The sequence below is a fragment of the Pseudorca crassidens genome, chromosome 10 (assembly GCF_039906515.1).
Source record: "Pseudorca crassidens isolate mPseCra1 chromosome 10, mPseCra1.hap1, whole genome shotgun sequence".
NCBI classification, from domain to species: domain Eukaryota; kingdom Metazoa; phylum Chordata; class Mammalia; order Artiodactyla; family Delphinidae; genus Pseudorca; species Pseudorca crassidens.
In genome coordinates this window covers 103,712,404-103,733,368 of record NC_090305.1, presented here as the reverse complement: position 1 = coordinate 103,733,368, position 20,965 = coordinate 103,712,404, and the positions used below count along the sequence as shown (strand labels likewise).

Here is a 20,965-nt window from a genome sequence, read left to right as displayed (position 1 = left end):
CTCATCCCACTTCTCAGTAAAGTTTTATCAAAGTAAGAATCAAGGTCACTCGGATTGTATCCCAGCAGGGAGGACCTCTGGGCAGATACTGACCAGCTAACAACATCCCAGGTCCAAGTAAAACCAGGTCCACGGCTTCCCTGGTGGCGCAGTGGTTAAGAACCTGCCTGCCATGCAGGGGACATGGGTTCGAGCCCTGGTCCGGGAAGATCCCACACGCCGCAGAGCAACTAAGCCCGGGCACCACAACTACTGAGCCTGCGCTCTGGAGCCCGCGAACCACAACTGCTGAAGCGTGCGCACCTGGAGCCCATGCTCTGCAACGGGAGAAGCCACCGCAATGAGAAGCCCACGCACGACGACAAAGAGTAGCCCTCACTCACCGGAACTGGAGAGAGCCCGCGTGCAGCAGCGAGGCCCCGACGCAGCCAAAAATAAAATTAATTAATAATAAAAAAATTAAAAAATAATAAATAAATAAATAAAACCAGGTCCAGCCCTTGGCCTGGAGCCAAGGAAGTCCCAGCAAAAGGAGGACTGTGGATGTGGCAGAGGGAGCTTGGGCGCTGGGCCAGGCAGGCCTGGCTTTGAGTCTGTCTCTTCTCGGTTTCTAGGCCTCAGATCTCAGCTGCCTCATCTGAGAATGGGAGATAAACATCCAGCTTGCAGGGCGCATGTCAGACCTGGTTCTCATGTGAAGCACGTAACAGGCCCCTCTGCCTGGACGCTCTCTCCAGCCCCCACCCAGTTGGACTGGCTGGGAAGGTGCAGACCCGCACAGCTCTGGCTTCAGAGCAACAGCCCCCTCCTCGCCCCAGGCTGTGGGGCGAAGAGGTTCTGAGCTTGGAGTCCTTTCTGGCTCAGCCTTTGGCTGGGGAGGGCCCTTGTGCCGGGCAGACCTGGACTCTGAGATGGGCCAGGGCCAGGGCTGGTTGTGGTAGCTCTTCTCTTGCCTGCCTTCCCGATCCAGCATGAGTGGCTGTGTGGAGCTGTGTTAAAAAAGCCTCCGAGGCTGAGTCAGCAGGAAAGACTGCAGTGATCAACTGGCAATGGGCTGGGCAGTGGGGTCTTGTGTTCTCTGCTTCTCTAGTTGGTGCAATGAAAGACCAAGGGCCTAGAGATCTGAGTTTGAGTCTCAGCCACACCGTCACCTCTCTGGGCCTCCATTCTTCTTCTGGGAAATGGGCATAATACTATGATTGGTCTCATGGGAACTGTTGTGAGCATTAAGTGAAATAAATGGTGTATACATAGGTGCTAATAAACATTATGAATGAAAGGGTTTTTTTCTTTCTTATTTATTGGGTGAGTCAATGATGAGGTAAGAGAGCCCTGGGCTGGACTGTCTCGCATTGGGTGAGCCACGTCAGCTGCTTTCTCTCTCTGACCCTCGATTTCTTCATCCATAAAATGGGTCTGCTTCTTATAAGTTAAACATACACTTGGCCTGCAACCCCATAATCCCACTCCTGCATATTTAGCCAACAGAGATGGAAACATGTGTTCACACAAACCCTTTTCTATAAGGGCACCTGGCAGCTTAAGTCACAGCAACCCAAGACCAGGAACCACCCAAATGCCCACGAAAAAGAGACTGAATAAAGACAGTCCTTGGATACACTCGGCAAGAAAAAGAACGAGATACTGAGACAAAGCAGCATGTGGGGATCTCAAGACATGCTGAATGTGCAAAAACTATACACGTATGATCCCATTTCTATGAAACTCTAAAAAAGACAAATCGGGACTTCCCTGGTGGTCCAGTGGATAAGACTCCGTGCTCCCAATGCAGGGGGCCGGGGTTCGATCCCTGATTGGGGAACTAGAGCCCACATGCATGCCGCAACTAGAAGTCCGCATACACAACTAAGAGTCCATGTGCTGCAACTAAGACCCGGTGCAGCCTAAATAAATAAATATATTTTTTTAAAGACAAATCAAATTTATACTGATGAACAGCAAATGGGTGCTTGCCAGGGAGAGGCAGGAAAAGGAGGGGCACAAGATAGCTTTGGTGGGTGATGGGAACACTAATTATGCATGGATTGGGGCAGTGGTTATGCAGGTGTATACAACTGTCAAAACTTTCAAACTGTACACTGAAAATGAGGACATTTTACTGTATGTAAGTTATACCTCAATACAGTTAATTTTAAGAAGGTTCCCGAGACAACCTTCTTGCAAACTTTCCTGGGCCGGTCTGTGATCGGATATCACGTGACAGTGGACAGGCTGCACTTTGTCACCCTGCAAACAACTCTACAGGTGGGAAGGACTGGGGGCATTTCTTTGGGTGGTACCAGAAAAGAAGCCCAGGGTGGCGGCTGCCTTGGGATTCCCCCATGAAGGTGACAATGTCACAGCTCTGGGATCAGGCTGACATGGACTGGAATCCAGCCTCCCGCCTTCACCAACCTGCTATGCCACCTGGGGCAAAGCAGTTTCTCTTCCTGAGTCTCAGTTTCTGGAACATTCCTCTGGGTCAAGGTGAACAGAGCTCCTGGCTCTGGGCTGAACACCAGGCATGCAGTCAGCCCTCATCTAAACCGGGAGACCAGCACAGAGAGGGAGCACCTCCCCAGAGGCTCCCAGCTCCACAGTGGCACAGGTGGCCAGAAGCTCTTCCACACCATTCCTCTGGGCAGTGAGGCAGGCCTGTCCATCGCATGCATAATGGTCTCCTCTGCCACTAATTACCGTAATTCTCCTGTCAGTGTCACAGCATCCCCCTTTCCTCCAGCATAGCGGCTGATGGCTAAACCACCTCACGTCAGGGCACTCAGAGAGCTGCTGACCCCACCATGGGACTTCATGCCGATGCAGGAGCTGCTTCCCGAGCAGCCTGGGGGACTTCATAGGGTGAACTGCGTCCCCTGCCAGCTGGAGGACCCTGCAGGACAGAGCTGGCCTGGCCACCCCTGCACCCCAGAACCCAGAGCAGATGTGAACCAACACCTGTTAATGAGTAGGGAATGAAAACCACGCGCAATTCCCAGTGGCCCCAAAAGGTTCTCCTCCCTTCTCCTTCTGCTGAGGTCATGTGGCCTCTCCTGACCTTCCCTCAGTGGTTTCTCCCAGCCTCAGGTGAGAAGGCGACAAATACATCTTTACATTGCCACATGGTGCTTATTTAAATAAGCACCTTTGTTGCTCCGTGATGGTTCACTTTATGTGTCAACTTGACTGGGCTATGGTACCCAGCCGTTTGGTCAAACCCCAGTCTAGACATTGCTGTCAAGATATTTTGTAGATGTGACTGACATTTACAATCACCTGACTCTGAGTGAAGCAGATGACCCTCCGTTATGTGGGTGGGCCTCACCCCATCAATTGAACATCTTAAAATCAAAGACCGAGGTTCCCCCCAGAAGAATTCTGCCTAAAGAGTACAGCGTAGAAACCCTGCCTGAGTCTCCAGCCTGCCTGAGCTGCCCTATGGATTTCTGTATGCCAACTCCACCATCATGTCAGCCAATTCTTTACAATAAATCGCTTTTCTGATAAATATATAAATAGATAGATCTCTTATCCATTCTGTTTCTCTGGAACTAATACACTCCGAGCCCACTCTCCTCATCCAAATGAACTGAGGCCTCCACCGTGGATGTCAGTTGTTTCTGTTCATCCAACATCTAGACTCTGGTCTTCTGGTAACAACACTCTAATTTTGCTCTGGGGAGATGCCCTCCCCCACCCTCTGTCCATGCAGTTCATGGGGCTGACCTTGCCTCCAAGGCGGGCATAGCCAGGTGTAGCCGGTCAGAGCAGTTCATTCTCCAGGCCACAGTGACTGGCTGAGGAAAAGACATGTGACCCAACACTGTCCAGTGGGGGACGGCCCCAGAACTTTTGCTGGAGCCATCTGTGCATTCTTTTTCCACCGGACTGGAGAATGGTATGAGTCTGGAGCAAAGCCACCAGCACAGAGAAAGAAAGACAGGGAGTAGAGAGACAGAGCTCTGATGTCATCCTTTGAGCCCCTGGATTCAGCCCCTCCTGAAGCTGTTATGAGCATGTAAGTTCTCTTTCTTGCTTGTGCCAGTTGGGGTTGGGTTTCTGTCACTTATAACCCAAAGCTTCCTGCCTGATACTGCCTCCTCTGCAGGCTTGAGAGTGAGCAGGTAGCCATGGCTCAGCTGAGAGGGCCTGGTTTGTTTTCGACCCTGGTGTGTGCAAGCCTGAAGCAGAGCTGATGAGCAGAGCGGCCAAGGGAAGGCTGAGGAGGGAGGAGTGGGAAAAGAGACCGAGCACTGGGCTGCCAGGGGGACAGGCTGGGAGACAGGAGACAGCAGTTGGTGAATTTATCCCGTGTTGCTGTGGGTGTGATATACCTGCACTTCCTCTCTCCAGGGAACCTGCAGTAAAGTGACGTTTCCACTCCCACCCTCAGTGCATGATGGTCCCACTGCTCCACCTCCACACAGACACTCAGCAGTTTCAGCCTTTTCAACATGGGCCCTCTGATGGGTACCTCTCTGTGGTTTAATTCCCATTTCCCTCTGTGAGATGCTGCTGAGCACCTTTTCACACATTTACTGATCATTTGGATCTCCTTTGTGAAGTGCCTGTTCAGGTCTCTTGGCCAATTTGCTATTAGGTTGTCTGTCCTTTTCTTGTTGATTTATAAGAGCTCTTTATATATTCTGGATGAGTCCTTTGTCTGCTGGCAATACATGATACATATGACTGCAAGGTGGGCACAGAGAGAGACCACAGGCCATTCAAGAGACTCAGGCTTATTCAGGATGAGTCTAAAAGAGGTCAAGTTGCAAAGCTTAGATATTTTAGGAATCTCTGACCCTCACACCTTGATTACATGAAGGACTCAAGCACAGGCCAGGGAGAGCAAGAAAGCAGGAGGGCCGGGGAAGGAGGAAGAGGACCAACAAGTATTTGCCCTGTGCCAGGTCCTATGCCAGAGGTGTCACTTGCTTTGCCTCATGTGCCTGTGCAGCCCTGGCCTTCCCAGAACATGCAGACCTGTCCGCACCTCAGGGCCACTGCACTGGCTATTCCCTCTGCCTGTGCAATTCCCTGCAGAGTGGGCTCCTTCTCATCATCCAAGTGTGTGCTTGACCATCACCTCCTCAGAGCAGCCTTCCTGAGGACCACAGCTGAGGGGGGTCTCCACTCCCTGAACACCCTGCCTTGGCTACATTCTCATTTCACGGCCTGTCACTAGAGTGGACATCCATTTGTTGACAAGGCGCTTGGCTGGCTCGCACACTAGGACGTAAGATCCATTGGGCAAGGTCCTGTCTGTCTTATTCACACTGTACCCGCAGGGCCTGAGGCAGTGTCTTCACATATCAGTTGCTCAGCAAACATTTGTCGAACAAACAAATGAACAAGTCTCATGACAAACCTGTCAGGTAAATACCAACACTGCCCATTTCACAGGTGAAGACACTGAGACTCAGAGGAGTCGGGTAATTTGTCCAAGGTCTCAGAAGGAGTGAGGGGAATCCCAGTCCTTCTGAGTCTGCAGGCTGCCCCTGCCCCCTGCCCCTCTCCACGTTTCTTTCAGCTCTGGGGGTGGCAGTTCCCTGAATTGTTATCCTGTCTTATAACTGGACTTCCTGGCTCCCAGATGAGCTGGGTGAGGGGAACAGAAGAACTGAATGCAGCGGGGAGAGCGTGAGGCTGGGGCCCCTGTCAAGACGCCAGCGCACGAACCAGAAACAGGTCAAGTATGCAAAAACTCGGCCCACCAGAGTGGCCAAAGCATCTCCAGAGATGCCCCGGGAGTCCCCCAGCCCAAACCCCACCAGCCTTGATGGGGAACTCACCCCCTCCCAGGTCAGTCTGGCCCAGTTCAGAGGGGAGCAAGAGGTGTTGGGGCCTTCCTTAACCTGAGCTTAGCTGGGAAGCCCGGAGGGGATGCCCAGCACTTCCTGAACTGGGAATTCTGAGCGCTGCTGGATACATGGCAAGAAATTAGGTTAAAGCAGGAACCATCAGCTCATTAGCCCCCTTGCTAGACTCCACACACACACAGAGCCTGCCTCAGAGCGACGCTGCCTACTGTCGCTGTCTGCCAGGATCTGGGTGGAACGGTACAAGTGAGATATTTTATGTATGTGTCGTGCATATTTATTAGGAAGAAGTAAATAAATTAGCTGCTTGCCATCTGCAACCACCAGCCCACATTAAGTTCCCTCCCTCCTCCTCCGCCTCGGGAGGGGCCACACCAGCAAAGCCCAGGTCCTGTAAAGAAGGGGCTCCTTTCTAGTAAGATTTTTCTCCAGAGTTTGAACAGCCCTAGAATTACAATTTTTCTGAAAAGAAATTGATATCGGGTACTATTCTAGGCCATTTGCCAACAGCTGATCCTCCCATCAAGCCTGGGAGGTGGGCATACTGTAATCCTCATTTTAAAGATGAAGACATGGAGGCTCAGAGAGGTCAGGTCACTTGCCCAGGGTGACACAGCAAATGAGTGGAGGAGCTGAGCTCAAGACAGGGGAGGCTGAAAGACTTCTGCATTGTACTGGGGAGAAAGGCTGGACCAGGAGGCAATTATATTCTAGTTCTGTTGCTAGTTGCTGTGGGGTCCAGCCTGATCCCTTAACTCTCCTGGCCCTTCTCTGTTGAATGGGAAGATGAAACACAATAGGACAGACTTCACATGGGGGAAAGGCAAATCGCCCCCCCCCCCCCCCCCCGTTGAAAACCTGAGTGGCCTTCAAGCACACCACGGAGGTTCCTGACTTCCCACACTTAAAGGGGCCAGACAACCCCCCACACCTGCCCCAGACTTGCTGTACAGCTCTGGGCACATCAGTGAACCTCTCAGAGCCTCAGTGTTCTCCTCTGTAAAATGGAAAAACAACTGGGTTGGGGAGGGCACAGGCTGTGGGGAAGAGGATCTCATGGATATGGAAAGCCTCGTAGGCCTGGTGGAGGCAGGCAGCAGGCTGGGGCCAAGGACAGAGGGGCAGGAGGGAACCCAGAATGCCTGATGGTGCTCCAGAGCCCAGAGACGGGCTGTGACTTGCCCAGGGCCACACAGCAATCACAGCCATGGGGAGTCTCAGACCATCTGCCTCCCAGGCTGCGGAGACAGCCCAGGGCACTGAGCCCAGCACCATCCAAGCTCAGCCTGGATCTGAATGTTTTATGAAGCGCCATAAATCTCTCCAGAATCACTCCTGCCCGCAACCCGCAAGCTCTGCCTCACTGCCTCTGCCTCTGCCTGCCTGCAGGCCCTTTTCATTAAATTAAGTGCAGAATCCAATGCAATTGCTTTTTATTTTCCCCAAGTGGCCACCTGCCACCTCCCTCCAGGGTGCCCGCAGGGCCAGGGCTGCTGCAGGGCACTCACACACACCCTCACAGACAGTATAGAGATTTCTAGATAAAAAATAATTTTTTTTTTTTTTTTTTTTTTGCGGTACGCAGGCCTCTCACTGCTGTGGCCTCTCCCGTTGCGGAGCACAGGCTCCAGACGCGCAGGCTCAGCGGCCATGGCTCACGGGCCCAGCCGCTCCGTGGCATGTGGGATCTTCCCGGACCGGGGCTTGAACCCGTGTCCCCTGCATCAGCAGGCGGACTCTCAACCACTGCGCCACCAGGGAAGCCCTAAAAAATAATTTTTTAAGATGTTTGATTTAGTATCTTCACAGCTGACGTTAGTGAGCCCCCACTAGGTGCCAGCACAGCCCCCTGAAAGCCCCAGGAGGCAGAATCGGCCCAGTTCACACAGAGGGACAGTTCAGAGCAAACACAGGCCCACAGGGTCCCCAGTTCCTGGGCCGAGGGAGTTAGGGGGTGGGGAGCTGCAGACACGCAGAGCCAGCTTGTCCTAGGGCCACTGTCAGAGAGAACAGGTGTGAGATGCAGCAGGAAGGAAACAGGTCAGACTCGAAGGAGGCCAGACGGCAACCCTGGTGCACTGTGCATTGAGCAAGTCTCAGCCCTCCGACTCCTTCACGAGGAGGGAACAACAGTAACAGCAGTTGTTCAACTGGGCACATAATGTGGGCCAGGCCCTGCAAAGGCTTCCCAGGACTCTCTGAAGAAATCCAGACTCCTCCCCTCGGCCTGCGGGGCCCTTCTGAGCCCTCTGGCCTCACCCCGCTCCACTCTCCTGCACGCTGGCCTCCATTCCTCAAACACACCAGGCACATTCCTGCCTCAGGGCCTCTCCCTGCTCTTCCCTCTGCCTGCAGAGCTTCTCTCCCAGGTCTTCCCTTGGCTGGTCCCAGCACAAATGTCATCTCCTCCAGAAGGCCCTCCTTGACCACCTCGTCACCCTTTACCATCTCATCCCACTTCCTTGTCTTCCTTTGCTTCTGTGAACTCTTATTTACTTGCTCACCTATTCATGGCCCAGCGCCCCTGCTCCGTAAGGACGAAGACTGTCTCGTTCGCTGCTGTAGCCCCAGCACCTAGAGCAGTGACTAGCACCTAACAGGTTGTGGTTAAACAACTGAAGAATGAATGAAAGCAGGGAAGGAAGGAATCAGCCCACACGGAGTCTGGTGCCGGGGCCAGGACACAGGCAGGAGGGAGGCAGCAAATGCCTGGGGTCCTGAAAGATGACGACAGCCCCTTCCCTGCCCCCACCCCGCCAAGGTTACTTCCCTGAATCCAAGGTGCTCAGGGGAGGGGGTGGCTTCCCAGAGGGAGCAGGGAGACCTCATGGGATACAGAGAGGGAGAAATGGTCTAGAACATGAGGAATAGCAACACTCCAGGAGATTATGTAGCCATTAAAAGTGACAAGCGTGAGAAATAACATCTGCAGAGGAAAAAGCCCAAGTGGAACTGCCTTACAGGCTGATGACAACCACAAGTAAGCTGAGTCTCACTGCGCCTCAGCAAAATGCTGGAAACAACTTTGTTATCCAACTTGAAGGGGAGAGGAGCAGGTAAATAAACTACGCCCCATACAGCCACTTGATGGGCATTCTGCAGCTAGAATAATCCAGGGAGATGGTGACCCTATAAAGCTAAGTGAAGAAAAAGCAAAACATAAAATGGTATATGTCATATGATCTAAACAAAAATAGACAGTGGAAGAAAGACTGGAAGGAAATGCACCAAAGCGTCCCTGGATAATGAGTTAGTGGAGGATGATTTTAGTTTTCTTCTTGGTCTTTATCCTTCTTTTCAAAATGGTCTACATTTAACAATAATTGCATGCTTAATCAGGGAGAAAGTAACTTAATTTAAAATGATACTCTTATTATTATATTTTTAATGATAGCAAGAGGGCAGAGGAGTGTGCACTTACCAGTGCTGCACGGGGTGGGGGGCTCTGCAATATCTTTTTTTAAATTGATATCGCTGTGTTTAATTATTTTAAATAGTTTGAATGCCCAAAAACATTTTACAAGATTTCTTTTTTGGAAATATAGACAAAGGAAGAACCAGGAAACTGGTCAACAGGAGGCCAGTCCCAGCTCAGGGACCAAGTGGGGCCTTCTCCCTTCTGGGCCTCAGTCTCCTGGTCTGTAGAATGGGGTTAACCATCTTTGCCTCCCATTGTTGCTATAGGATCCAGGCCTCTAGAGAAATGGTGTGCCCATGTCCAGTACTTAGCAGATGCTCAGTAAATGCTGGTGCCCTCTGCCCTCCAAGAAAAGGAGACCCCAGCCAGGGCCCTCCCTACTGCTACACTCCCATCAGGTAGGCAGGGAGTGGTCTCCAAACCCTTTTGATCTTGCACTCCCATCTACAGAAAATGTACATTCCTCTGCAGTAACATATGCATATTATGTATGTAATACCCATGTTTCACTATATCTGTGTATCACATCATACGATACACACATAGAAAAAATTAAATTGTGATAAAACATAAACGTAAAGCAAAACTCTTAATATTTTCTCCATCTTCCTCCTCAAGAAATGTCCCGGGTGTGGCAGCCACACCCCGCGATGGGGACCACTAGCTGAACCTGTGAGCTCCTGCAGGGCAGAGGTCACCGAGAGCTCAGGCAGCAAATCGTCCCAGCAAACTGTTGATGCTCACTCCAGAGCAGTTTGGAGGGGGGTTCTGGCTGGTTTACATTTGAAAGAAACAAAACAACCGCAAAAAGTAAATCACTCAAACCAGAATCTGACCCCTCCACTAAGAACCGGAGAGAGCTGGACCAGGTAATCTCTGAGGGGGGTCCTTCCTGCTGTCCCCAGGTATCACCCCTCCCCCAGCCCCTCCCCACCCACTTGATGGAGGTGGCCTCTCTTGGGAGGCCAGGCGGCCACAGTGATTTACACCCTCATAGGGCCCAGCCTCACTATAAAATACAGCTGCCCTCCAGGACTCCTGCCAACCCAGAGCCAGCTGCCCATAAACCCCAGACGTAAATCTCGAGACCCAGTTCCATCAGGACAGAAGGCAGACAGTAAATTCATGGCTCCAGGGCCTCTGGCAGCAGACCCTCCTGGGAGAATTCATTTTTCACCCTAGGATAAATTACCCTTGCTGGAGGGGAGAGGTGAAGAATTTGTTTATTCGGTTGAAAAAAATGGTTGTTTGAAGGGCACCCCCATGGGGCTCCCCAACGGGGCTGCCAGCTCCCAGGGCTACGCAGCCAGATGCCTCCAGGACTGGGGTCTCTCGGCAGGCCCCTCTCACTCAGCGCCCTAAAACGCATTCCTGCACATCCCCCAGCGCAGTGAAAGATACCGGCGTAACCCCCCAGGCCCTGAGGAATCCCTGTCAGGAAACCCTGAGTGTCACCAGGTCGGCCAGGTCCCCGCACGGTCCTCTGCCATGTCTGGCCTATTCCGCTGCCTGCTTCCCTCTGCTTGGGGCTTCAGCCTCCACCCTGCTGGACAGGCCTGAGGCCAAACCAAAGCCACTACCTATCTAGCTTGGGGGACCTTGAACAAGTAAAACCACCTCAAATCTTTATCCTTTTTGTAAAATCACACAAATTCCCTAAAGGAGCGTAAGTCAGAACAGCCATTTTGGAAAGCCTCGTGGCCTCGGGGCTGGGAGTGATCTATTTCTCATCCCCAGTCGGATATATCAGTGATCGCTTTATGTTGATCTTTTAAAAGTACCAATGTTTGAGTCACTCTTCTTTGTGTCCAATATATCTCCTAATAAAAGAGCAAAGTGCAGAAACGCATGGTAGCAGGCCACCACTTGTGTAAAACAAGGGGAAAGAATAGGAATGTACAGTTGCTTATTATGCATAGAAGAAACTTCTAGAGGCACACGCTAGAAACAGATGATGGTGGTTACCTCCTGTGAGAGAGGCGGGGACTTGGCAAACAGAAGACAGACGCTGGAGAATGACTCTTGGCTGATGTTTCGAGGTGTTTTTTGTTTTTTTTTATCTGAACCATGTGACCCTTGAGTTCTCACGCCAGTCCCCTGTTGATGGACAGCTGGTTTATGCCCTTTGGTTTTCTTCATTAACACTGCAAGGAACATCCTTATCCACTTTGCTTTATGCATCTGTTAGATTTGTCTCGAGAATACTTAGAAAAAGGATGGCTGGCTCAAAGGATATGAGCACTTTCCATATTGACAGGTAACTGTCAAACTGGCCCCCAAATGACCCTACCCGCTTGTTGCATACGTCAGTCTCTGCTCCCCCATGGTCTCACCAACAGTAGACGCTACTCATTTTTTCATTTCCCCTCAACATTGATATTGTGCTGTGGTTTCTATGAGCATTTTCCTAATGCTGACAGAATCATCCCCTGAGGTGGTGAGGTTGACCATCTTTTCATTCACTTTCTGGCCATTTGTGTTTCTTCATCTAGTAACTTCCTGCTTGCATCCATTACATCCTCCTAGACTGCTTATCTTTTCTTACTGATTTGCAGACCTCCTTGCACTCTGGATACTATTCTTTATCAGGGGTGTATGTTTTAAAGACTTTTCCTCCTGGTCTGTGGCTTGTCTTTGAACCTTGTGAATGGTTTCCCTGGTCATATAAAAGTTTTACATTTTTATGTGGTCCAATCTCTCCATTCTTCCTTTCATGGCATCTGCTTTTCGAGCTTCTATCTCCTCATCTGCTAACCTGGCCTTGCAGGGTTGATACAAGGAGTGAATAAGGCATCCAGCAATGCTGAGCAAATGACAAGGATAGTCATTTGGGGGGGGTCTCCCTGCCTCACCCTGCCTCCCAGCCCCCTCACAGCCAGCAGGAGCTTTTTGAAGATAATCACTCTCCTGCTTGAAACCTTTCAGCTACCTAAAGAAATGATGCTTAAACTCCTTTAGTGGGTGAGTTCAAGGTCTCATGCACTGAGCAAGTGCGTGAATGTGTCATCGGTGGGATGGGGGCTGTGGTGACCATGCTCCACAAGGAACAGCAGAAACGCAAGTCCAGGGTTGCCAGATCCTCTGAAGAAAGCTGCACATCTGTTTTTCCTATGTGAAATCTCCCCCTGCCTTCTCCCACACACACTTAAAATTTAATGGCAACTAATTTTTTTAAGCCACTGCCAGCGTCAAGCGAGGTCTATTTACGAGTTGGATGTGGCCATCTCTACCCTCACAATCTAGCCCCAACCCACCGTTCCCGAATTGTGCCCCACTCCCCGCACGTACACATACCTCATGCAGCTGACATGCAAGCCACACTGCACAGCTGTGGACACAGCATGTGTTTCTGAACTCTGTTTTGCACATGCTGATCTCTTGGCCTGAAATGCCCTTCCCTGCTCCTTTCCTTCCTGGACAACTCATCATTGCTCTTTGAAACACTGCTCTTTGAAACTCAAGTCAGGTGTCAACTTCAATTCCCCAACCCAGACAGAATTCCATGCTCCTTCCTTGAGCACCCCATCACTCATGACTCTTGGGACTGGAATTCCAAAGGGAGCAACCTGGGGTCACAGAAAGAGCCCTGGCTCGGGAGAAAGACATTCCTGGCATGAAATTCCTGCTCTGCCACGTCCCAGCAGTGCATTCTTGGGCAAGTGACTTAACCTCTCTGTGCTTCAGGTGCCCAACTGTGAGACAGAGATAATGAGCCCTATACGTGGTTGGGTTTCTGGGAAGAGAAAATGAAACGGTATAAGAAAATGACACGGCACATAGTAGGGACTTAACAATAGTTTGCGGAATGAAAGAATAAACTTTAAAAACGAACAAACAGTGCTCGCTTCGGCAGCACGTACACTAAAATTGGAACGATACAGAGAAGATTAGCATGGCCCCTGCACAAGGATGACACACAAATTCGTGAAGCGTTCCATATTAAAAAAAAAAAAAAAAGGAACAAATATTTCCTCAGAATGCTCTGAACTCAGCACATGGAAAAGTTAGCTAATTTTCCGGAATGGAGCCTGGGGGTTATCTAAACTCCTGTGCCTGCCCTTTATTGCCATCTCCTGATTTCAGAGAAGGCCGTGGACCACCTAGCCCTCAGTGGCATGCACTCTGAGGAGCCATTCAAGCCAAGGACTGCAGAGGACTGAGTCCCTGGAGTGTAAACTGAGGCAGACCAGCCAAAGGAAGAAGAGTGGGCACATCCAAGCCGCTGGTGTTTGGGAAGCACAGCAAGAGGCAGCAGCCCACAGGGCTCAGCCCCACATCTGTAGGCTCCGTGAGATGAGAGGCCTTCTTGGCCTTCAGTATACTGTGTGCTCATGTCTGGCATACAACAGGTGCTCAAAAAGTGTCTGCCAACTGAATGGATTATTACTTAAATAATACAAATAAGGATGCTTTGCAAAGCATAAACTGCCGTACAAATGCAGCTCCCCATGAGCGGGGTCGCTGCCGCCTCCACACTCAGGCCTGTGCTGGCCTGCTCCCAGGTTGGCGTCCCTGGGCTGGATACTGCAGACCCACAGATGGATGGGATGGGGTTTCTGCCCCGTGGAGCTCTGAATCTAGCGGAGGAGACAGATGAACAAACACACAGTTATCCTCCAACAGGAGAGGGGCCAGGACAAAAACATGGTGGGAGACAGGGGGAGGGGGCAACAGGAAGCTGCACCTTGGCCTGGTCTCAGATCGGAACTAGAGGAAACGATAATTTGCTGGGTGAAGGAGATGGTAGGGGAGAGGCACTCCAGGCAGAGGCAGCAGCCTGAGCAAAGGCTCAGAGGTCCGGGGCAGAGCAAGGTCTGTGCACAATTAAGGAGGAAAGAAAGGTTACTGCAGCCAGATCCCAGAGGGCTTTGAATATCAGAGGTCTCCAGCTTCAAAGCGAGTGTCGTTGGACCCCTCAGAGTGCGTTTGCATTGGTGTTCAGCATTTTAAAGTTGGGAGGTAGCACGTCAAACTCTGGTTTTTTAGCTTCTCTAGAAAAAAATTAGAAGATCTGGTGGGCTGAGCCAGGGCTCCTATAAAGTCTAACTCTCTGGTTCAACTTTGTCCCCCAGGCCCATTTCACTCCCTTTGCCCACAAATATTTATTCAGCAACTACTACGTGTCAGGCAATGTGCTAGTTCCTGAGGATACAATGAAGAATAAGACAGGCATAGTCATAGCCCTCATGGTACTTACATATTGGTGGGAGAGAAAGGCAACAAACAAGAACATGACATAAGGTCAGGCAGTACAAAGAGCTGGGAAGGAAAAGAAAGTTACAGGACTAAAGGGTGCAATTTTAGATGGGATGGCTGGGAAGGCCTCTGTGAGGAGGAGACAGTTGTGCAGATCTAAATGTAGTGAGTGAACCATGCCCATATAAGATGAAAGATCAACCCAGAAAAAGGAACATCGAGTACAAAGGCCCTGCGGCCTCCTTCATCTTTTGGGTCACTTGCCTTGCCCCTTTAAGCACTTAAGTGTGAGACCCCTACTCTAGGTAATGGAGCATAATGGGTAATGGGTAAGCAGGTGTAAACCACCCCCAGATGCATGTTTCAGATAAAAACACTTCTGGGGCTTCCCTGGTGGCGCAGTGGTTGAGGGTCTGCCTGCCGATGCAGGGGACGCGGGTTCGTGCCCCGGTCCGGGAGGATCCCACGTGCCGCGGAGCAGCTGGGCCCGTGAGCCATGGCCGCTGAGCCTGCGCGTCCGGAGCCTGTGCTCCGCAACGGGAGAGGCCACAACAGTGAGAGGCCCGCGTACCGCAAAAAAAAAAAAAAACACTTCTGACCAGTAGTGAGGGAGGCATGGGAAATAGGGATATGGGTGGAAGGCATTGCATGGTTTTTTCCCGTTGGAAAAAAGTAATAGGATGACAAGGAAAAGGCAGAGAAGGTTCATCGTACGTGGCACATTCAAACTTGAGCCCAGGACAGAGAAGCCAAGAGTGAGAGCAGGGAAATCCCCATTTCCTTCCTCACAAGCTGCATCACCTGCCAAGCCCTGCAAAGTGGGAAGCAGGGGTGGGAGGAGACAGACAGATAATGATAAATCTCCTGCAGCCCTGGAGCTGTTTGCTGTTGTTGTTGTGTTTTTTCCCCCAAGCCTACCTGGGCTGCTGCTTTAGAAAGTCAACTGCAAAGTAAACACTTTGATGGGGTTTTGGTTTTTTGTCTCCCCATCCCCTTTCTAAGCAAAATTAAAGGGTAGATTCCTCGTCCTTTTGCTCACAAAGTAGAAGAAAAAGAGATACTATTGTTTTAAAAGAGGAGAGGAGAGAAACCCTACAATCTTATACCATTCTTCTTGGCTGCGCCAGGGGAAGGAGGCGATTCTGCACACTGACATCATAGTCTGTGTCACGGGACATAACTTCCGCCACTCAAAGCTTTACGTGCATTTTTGAAGGTACAGGGAAATGTTTAAAATCGGCTTCAGTGTTGACACTGCAGTTGTTAAAACCAAACAAAAGATCCTTTCCCAAGTCTGGCTGGTTCTTCTTAAATTTATCTGGGCCCCCACTACCTGATTTAAGGCAATGAGCAGATGTTTCACAGCAGGAAGCGCATTAGCTCCAGATGCCGCCGCTTTGTTCTAGACGTGCACATATATATACTGGCAGACACACACACCACACACAGACACACACACACACACGCGGAGGACTTGGGGCAGCAAACGTTCGCAGCTCCCCTGCCAGCACTTGGCATGCCAGCATGGACCATGTGTAACCTCTGCCTGCAGTTCTGACACAGAGATGAGCAGCGGGAGTAAATAGCCAATCAGATCCCACCCCATCATCTTCCCGTTGTCTCCTAGGTAACAGGCAAAGGGCCACATCAGCTAGCTGGATACCACAGGGACTGGGACACACACACACACACACACACACACACACACAAGATCCCCTAAAAGTCCCTAATTGCAGAGCCGCTGAATGTGCCTGTCAGAACCCTGGACAGTTCCCCAAAGGTATTCAATGCCTTTGGTTCCTGCGCACCAGGCAGCCACAGCTCCTACAGCTTTCCCACCTCCGCCCCTTTACGCATGCATGCCATTCCTCTGCCGGGCATGCCTCTCCCCACTGCCATCTCCATCACTCAAAACCTTGCTCATCTTCGGATCCAGCCCAAGTCCTTGGTCAAGACTTCCGATGGCTCCCATCACAGAATAAAATCCACGCTCCTCCCCTGTGGTGAGCTGGCCTTTCATGATCTGGCTCTTCCAGCCTCCTCGCTCATCACTCTCCTCCCTCACTCCTTCTTTCTCTTCCTCCAACAGGTCACACCGGCCCTCCCCACATTATCCCCTGCAGACCAGGGCTCTTCGTGGTACTTGCTGTTCCCTCTGCCTACACAGCTCTTCCTTCTGCTCTTGGCATGGCTGAGCTTTCTTGTTCTTTAGTCTTGGCTCAAAAGTTACCTTCTCAGAGAGGCCTCCCCTGACCCCCTTGGCCACCCTACCTGAAGAATTCCCCTCCCCTGGGACTCTCCACCACATCACCTTATGTTCCTGTGTCGTCTTCATTACAATGCTGACTCTGAAACGATCCCATTCCTATTTACTTGTTTACTTGTGCTGTCTCCACCATTAAAATGTACAATCTGTTACGGCAGGGTCTTTGTTTTGTTCATGGCTGTATCCCCAGCCCCCAGAACAGGACCCAATAAATATTTGTTGAATGAATAAAAAGTCATTTCTTCCTGACTGCTTCTATATTTCCCCCTCTCTCTAATAAGAGAGCTGGACGTGATGACTTCTATTAAGCCTCCTGGCTAACATTCCAAGAGTCCATTAGAGAGCAGAAAGGACTGGCATAAGGAGGAAAATTAATCAGGCCACACCACGGGAAGAACCTGCCGGTGGAGAGCTGACCTTCTCCACTGGGTCACGGCGCTCTCCTCCCCTGAGTGGCCTCCCTGACAGGAACTGGCTGCTGCTTTCAACTTCACGTTCCCCAGGCACTGGGCACCTTGAACTTTTGTTTTCTGAGGGACTGGGAGCAACTTGAAGCTGAGGACTGGGTTTTATTTTTCTGATCCCACAAAGAGACCAGGAAGAGCCTGGGGGAGGGGGAGGGAGCCCTCTAGAAGCATTTACTGTAGTGAATAGAAGAGAAGGTGTCACTGTCTACAGGGCCACAAGCCTCAAGGTGGAGGTTCATTAGAACACAAGTCTCTCTCTCTCTCTCTCTCTCTCTCTCTCTCTCTCACACACACACACACACACACACACACACACACTCAAAAGCATCATGAAGCTAGAATCACAGAGTTCCCCAATCCCCGTGGCTGCACGTGTTTCTCTTCAAGGGACGTGACTACTACATAAGGTCCTAAAAACTGTGCAGTGATCCAAACACATATGCTGTGTAAGTGTGTGCTGAGCACAACCACACTTTTGGCCAACCTCACTGGGCAAGGCTGGGAGATGGATTCAAGTAGCCACATGATAGACACAACCCAGATTGGACCCCCCAAACCCCAGGAGTGGGGAGCCTCAAGCTGATCATTCAGAATCCAGAAACGCACCGAGTCCTGAGTTCTCCAATGACCAGTACACCAGACCACTTCTGAAGTGGATGTAAAGACCCAGAAAGGAAGAGCAGGATTAGTATTTCTTGAGCACCTACTACGTGCTAGGCCCTGTTAACACTGACTCTTCAAGACCACCTGCAAGGTTACCTTTCCCACTTTATGGATGAAAAAACCTGAAGCTCAGAAGAATTAAGTAGTGTGCCCAAGGTCACACAGCTAGCTAGCAGAGGGGCTCAGCTGGGAACATAAATCTGGTCTCCAAGTCCACTCTTCTTTCCCCAGGGCCTTAAATTACACCACATGATAAGCAGAGAAGCTGGTCTTGTTCAAAATGTCCTGCTGGCCGGAGCTCTCCTCTAAGGATGTCAGGCCTGTGCCCCTGTCTCTGCATCTCTCTCTGTCACACTCAAGCTTGGATGACCTCCCACCACAAGCCTCTCATCCAGCTGGACCCACATCTACATCTCAGAGTTTCTCATGTGAGACCCAGCCCATGGGATACAATTTTCCCATGGCCCAGAGAAAGCTGGGGATTTTGTCTTTTTAAAAAAGTAATTCCCTACTGGCACGGGTGGATGCACCAGCCACCCTCTGATTTACTGCTGAGGTCAAAGATCAACCTCAAGTAAGATTTTCCAAGGAAAACTCAAATGCTGGGTACCTCATGGCACTGAGGGAGGGAGAAGTGGCCTCCTCTCAAGAATGTGGCCAGTGGCAGGCAAAAGGGCTGCAGGCATCACAAGACCCACACACCTTATACGTGTCACCCTTGAGCCTCGTGCACACCCACATGAATCTCAAACATGCCACCCACGTGCCTGCACGCACACCACACACACACACCACCCACATGCGCCACACATGCCACACACACATGGGGAGTGGGGATCAGAAGCAAGAGAGCAACAACCTCCCTCTCAGGGCATCACAGCCCCCACTTCTGAGCCTGCTCTGGGCTGTGCGCTGTGCCCCGGCCAAGACTTCATTTCATCCTCCCTAGGCCCTTCCCTTACAGACACAGAAAGTGAACCTCGGAGAGAGGGAATGACTTGTCCAAGACCATAGAGCACGCCTGTGGCTGATTGCCGCATTTTCTGAAGTTTGATGATGGGCACCTGGCTCTGCTTTTTTTTTTTTTTTTTGTGGTACGCGGGCCTCTCACTGCTGTGGCCTCTCCCGCTGCGGAGCACAGGCTCCGGACGCGCAGGCTCAGCGGCCATGGCTCACGGGCCTAGCCGCTCCGCGGCATGTGGGATCTTCCCGGACCGCGGCACGAACCCGTGTCCCCTGCATCGGCAGGCAGACTCTCAACCACTGCGCCACCAGGGAAGCCCAAGATTTCCTTCTTAATTTACTCCACTCCTTGACTGGCAGCCCTGTCCATCTGCCTGCTCACTCACCGGAAAGGAAGGAAACCTGGGCACCCCCTGTGCAGGAGTTACACACCTGACTTAGCCTTGCGAACAGGACAGGAGGGGCAGGCACCCGCTCTCGCTGTCCTCCTCCTCCCTTCCCCCCATGCCCTAAACAGGAGCTTCTGGCCTCGTTTGTAAATGGATCCTTTCCCATGAACTGAGCCAGGCCCAGCTCGGGGGGCAGATGGGAAGGCGGGGGACTGGCACTACCAAAATCTTGCCGGTAACGTAGACTTAGGTTCACCTCCCAGCTTTACCGCCTACTGCCTGTGTGACCTTGCTCAAGAGGCATTCTTTCTGAAGCTCAGTGCCCTCACCTGTAAGGTGGAAAGAATAGCGCCCTCCTGAGGCGTAGAACTGAAGGTTAAAGACACAGGCGGAAGTGAGGGCCTGGGTACACAGTGCCCACTGCCTGTAAGTCCGCCATCGTGCCCACTAAGTGAGCAGAGGGTGGGCAGCTGCCATCCCCACCTCACTCTGCCCCCGACGCGGTGCTGGCAATTCTCAATCAGCACCGAAGCCGAACTTCCCTCAGCGGTGGCAGGACCTGGGCGCGCGTCCTTCTTCCTCCCTCCGCGGCCAGCGGCTCAGACGACAGGTAAGCAGTGGAGCAGCCCCGGAGGCGGCCGGGCGGAGGGGGCTGCGCCGCAGCGCTGCTGCAGGGCCAGGCCGCGCAGGGGGCAGTGCGGCCGGGTCCTCGCCCGCCCCGCACCCGCTCCCGCCTCTGGCCTCTTTGCAACTTTGAGCAACTGCAGACTCCGGGGTCGGGGCGGGGTTGCTGCAGGGCGTGCGAAGGAAAGTTGGGTCCCAGCGACTGCAGCCTCGGGATCCCAAGGCCCTCGCCGTGAGCGCCCGCACACTCGAAGCGCCGGCGAACTCTCGGGGGGCGAGGAGGCACGGGGTCGCCGAGCCGGCCCCGGCCGTTCCAGGAACCGGACCCGCGCGCCCGTCCTGGAGCGTCCAGAGCCTTCGCCGCAGCCCCGCGCGGTCGCACTGCCCGGGTCCCACCTCCGCGCGCCTCGTGCAGCCCCCTTGCCGGCTTCCCCCGGCCTGGATGCGCTCCGCACCGCATTTCCTGCGGTGACCCTTCGAGCTCCCCGCTTAAGGCGCTCCCCTCCCGCGCCTCGGAGGCAGGCGGACGCCCGCCCCCTCGCCTCACGCGGGACCCTCAGCGGACGCCCGCGGTCAGCCCCGCGCTGGGCCCGCCCTCCGCGCCCCCTGCCTCGCCGCGCCGGTGCTAACCGGCCTGGGCGGCGGCCGCATCCTACCTTCGTCCGGCAGCCGCTGCAGGCAGAGCGCGAGGTTCCTCCGCCAGCCCCGCATCCCCGCGGCCGCCCTGCGGCCCGGCCCGGCCTCGCCAGCCCAGCCCCGGCCCCGGCCCCGGCCCCGCCCCCGCCGGGCCCGGCGGCGCAGCGCAGCGCTGGGGAGGGCCGCGGGCCCAGGGCGCGGCGGGCATGGGCGGCTGCCGAGGGTCGTGGGGTCCGGGCGGCCGCCAGGCGCTCGACTCAGCTCCGGAGCCCGCGGCTGACCAGACGCTGCCGGAGAGCGCGCGCTTTCCCGGGCGCGGGGGCGGGGCGGCGGGCGCGGGCGGGGGCGGCGCGGAGCGAGACCGTGGGGTACCTGCAGCTGCTTGAGCCGGCTCGCCCGGCGAGCCTCCCACTGCCCAGCCCACAGCACGTCCCAATAACGCTAATTACCACGAATTAGTTAGTGAACGAGCGAAACAATGAATGATTAAATAAATGGGTGAATATGTGAGGGAATGAATGAGTGAA

At 52.7% G+C, this 20,965-nt stretch overlaps 1 protein-coding gene and 1 non-coding gene across 3 annotated transcripts in view; one reads left to right on the top strand and one right to left on the bottom strand.

The window, feature by feature from the left end:
* GRIP2 (glutamate receptor interacting protein 2) overlaps positions 1 to 20,561 on the bottom strand; it is a 156,764-nt gene extending 136,203 nt beyond the window's left edge. For both annotated transcript variants that reach the window (XM_067755585.1, XM_067755587.1), the window contains exon 1: positions 20,459 to 20,561. In XM_067755585.1, coding sequence (XP_067611686.1) covers positions 20,459 to 20,513 — 55 coding nt within the window. In that variant the 5' untranslated portion in view covers positions 20,514 to 20,561. The remainder of the gene's footprint in view (positions 1 to 20,458) is intronic.
* Positions 13,072 to 13,178, top strand: LOC137233204 (U6 spliceosomal RNA). The gene has a single exon (XR_010947366.1). It is a non-coding gene; the product is annotated as a U6 spliceosomal RNA (small nuclear RNA).
* Positions 20,562 to 20,965: the final 404 nt, after the last annotated feature.